Here is a 2,824-nt window from a genome sequence, read left to right on the forward strand (position 1 = left end):
CATTTTTGCATGTCCAGACCCCTTTTTGAAAGGAGCCCCCTCCTCAAATATGGGATCTATTGTAAAACCATTGGCTGGCGCAGTGTAGGTCAGACTCATCTACAGCCCTGCCAAATTTCATGTTGATTGGTCCAGCCGTTTTTGTGGTACGGTTGACCAAAAATCTCTGGAGAAAAAAAATAAAATAAACGGTACGAAAACAATATGACTCCTGCTTATGCTTCTCATGCGGGGGTCATAATAAACAGTGTGTTCACAGATTAGAAAAATAAATAAATTTTATGGGGTTTTAAAGTGATCCATGACCGGTCAGCTGGTACAAGTTGAAACAGTCTAAGTGTGGCCACTAGTTTGTCAACAGGTACACCCCTGGTCGTAAAGTTTCAGCTTTTTTCTTTCCCTGAAACTCTCAGCTCGTGGCTCGTCCAGATGTGGTGGAGATGCACGATGTGACGGCTCAGGAGCCCAAGCTGCTGGTCCACCTGAAGGCCACCAGGAACACCGTGCCGGTACCGCGCCACTGGTGCTTCAAGCGGAAGTATTTGCAGGGCAAGCGAGGTATAGAGAAGCCCCCGTTTGAGCTGCCAGAGTTCATCAGGAGGACAGGAATCCAGGAGATGAGGGAGGCTCTGCAGGAGAAGGTAAGAAGCTCTTTCAGTCATCTTGTAAGAAAAGAAACAATAGTTACTGAAACTGTTACGGTTGTCTTCTCGCAGGAGGACGCCAAAACTATGAAAACTAAAATGAGAGAGAAGGTTCGTCCAAAGATGGGGAAGATCGACATCGACTACCAGAAGCTCCACGACGCTTTCTTCAAATGGCAGATCAAACCCAAACTCACCATCCACGGAGACCTTTACTATGAGGTGCAACATTCACATTTCTCTGCACAAAACCTAAAACGAAAGCTTGTATCTGTGGACAAGTCTCAGCCTGTTTGTGCTGTGTGTGTTTGTGTCTTTAGGGTAAAGAGTTTGAGACCCGTCTCAAAGAGAAGAAGCCAGGAGATCTTTCTGATGAGCTGCGAATCGCTCTCGGGATGCCCGTGGGACCGGTGAGCTCCTTTACAAGAAGCCACAAGTTAGCTTTGAGATGAAACAATCATGTTTACTCTCTCTCTGTCTTTGTTAGAATGCACACAAGGTGCCCCCTCCCTGGCTCATAGCCATGCAGAGGTACGGACCCCCTCCCTCGTACCCAAACCTCAAGATCCCTGGACTCAACTCGCCCATCCCAGATGTAAAAACACGATGCTGCGAATTCATATTTCTGTCTGAACCTGAATATTCACATGGAAAAAGCACATTAATTATGTACCTGTGTGTGTTTTTGTTCAGAACTGCACCTTCGGTTACCACGCCGGAGGCTGGGGGAAGCCGCCGGTCGATGAGATGGGCAAACCACTTTACGGGGACGTGTTCGGGACAAATTCAGCTGACTTCCAGGTCAGGACAGGACGACACAACTTTCTCCTTTTTTTTCTAATTATTGTATTTATTCATGTATAATACAATCTCATGTATAATACGATCATCATTTTTTCAGCTAAAAAGGATTAAAAATCTAATTATCAATAACCCGTATATAATACTACTCCCCCACTTTATGGATGATATTCAAGGTTAAATTTCTAGTATTTAGTATATACATGAATAAATACAGTAACTTAAACATGGAAAAACCTGCTGAACACAAATATAAAGTAAACACAAGTAATAAAATGTTAACAGTTAAAAAAAACAAATGCTGTTAAATAAGCACAAATATTGAAGTGCAGTTTTTAATGATTTTTTATTGGTTTTGTCAAAAAACCCATAGAAACCACATCCAAAAATACCTGACTTTGTGCAACTCAGTCAGGAGTACTGTGTAGTAGGAATGTGCGATATGGCAAAAACTTCATATCACGATATACATTATGATGAGTGGCAGTAACGATATATATCACGATATAAAACTTATAATAGAAGATAAATAAATCACGTACTAATTGAGTGGAATGAATAAATATGTATAGGTTAAAAAAATTTAGACCTTAAAATCTCCTTTTTAGGGGAAACTTTAAAGTCTCCCATAAAAATCTAAATTTAAGGGAGACCTACCTGGTTAAATCAGATATACAGTATATATATATTACACACACACACATACAGTAATTGTAATGTAATAGATATCTGCATCCATTGGATGTTGTGTTTGGAATCATCTGCTTCATTTTAAGGTGGTAAAACAAATTGCTTGTATTTATTCCTTTCTACACACTTTGCAGATTACTTTCTCTGCACTCCACGTGTTTTACTCTGTGCGCACTGCGGCGGGGTGACAATCATCCCGTTCGTGCTTTACAGGTTTTTTTTTAATACAATCACGAGACAGTCACCCTTTCCCACAGCATTTCCCTGCTGTACGATGAGGCAGCATGGCGCTATGACCGCAGGAGAAACGAGGTCCATTAGACTCRGCGAGCTTTTGTGCTCTCAGCCACGCTGCTTCTCGCTTCCTTGGCAGCCGGTAACGTCATCAAAAAGAATTACCGCGGTTGACCGGTAGACTACAGATCTCTATCATAGGACAAATTTATATCGTTTCTACCGTATATTGTTTATATCGCGCATTCCTACTGTGTAGGGATGTCCCGATCAGATACTCAGTATTGGTGGCACATATGGCCATTTGAAAAATGAAAATAAGGTAGAATCAGTTTTAGTCATGTGATCAGGCCAATCCAGTTTTGTTTTGTTTTAAAGTGTAACTTACCCCCCTGTGAAAAGATATCTCCGCCCCAAGGCGAAATTTGAAAAATGCCTCAAAGTGGGTAGGGGAG

At 41.7% G+C, this 2,824-nt stretch overlaps 1 protein-coding gene across 1 annotated transcript in view; it reads left to right on the top strand.

Annotated features, from left to right (window-relative positions):
- Positions 1 to 413: 413 nt before the first annotated feature.
- The window catches only part of LOC106528974 (splicing factor 3B subunit 2), a gene marked incomplete at its 5' end in the record, with an annotated part of 8,196 nt that continues 5,785 nt past the window's right edge, over positions 414 to 2,824 (top strand). The window contains 5 exon segments of the mRNA XM_014024267.1: positions 414 to 641; positions 717 to 866; positions 965 to 1,054; positions 1,132 to 1,239; positions 1,338 to 1,445. Of these exon segments, the coding sequence (XP_013879721.1) occupies positions 414 to 641; positions 717 to 866; positions 965 to 1,054; positions 1,132 to 1,239; positions 1,338 to 1,445 (684 nt within the window).

The sequence above is a fragment of the Austrofundulus limnaeus genome, unplaced genomic scaffold (genome assembly GCF_001266775.1).
Source record: "Austrofundulus limnaeus strain Quisiro unplaced genomic scaffold, Austrofundulus_limnaeus-1.0 Scaffold415, whole genome shotgun sequence".
Lineage (NCBI taxonomy): Eukaryota > Metazoa > Chordata > Actinopteri > Cyprinodontiformes > Rivulidae > Austrofundulus > Austrofundulus limnaeus.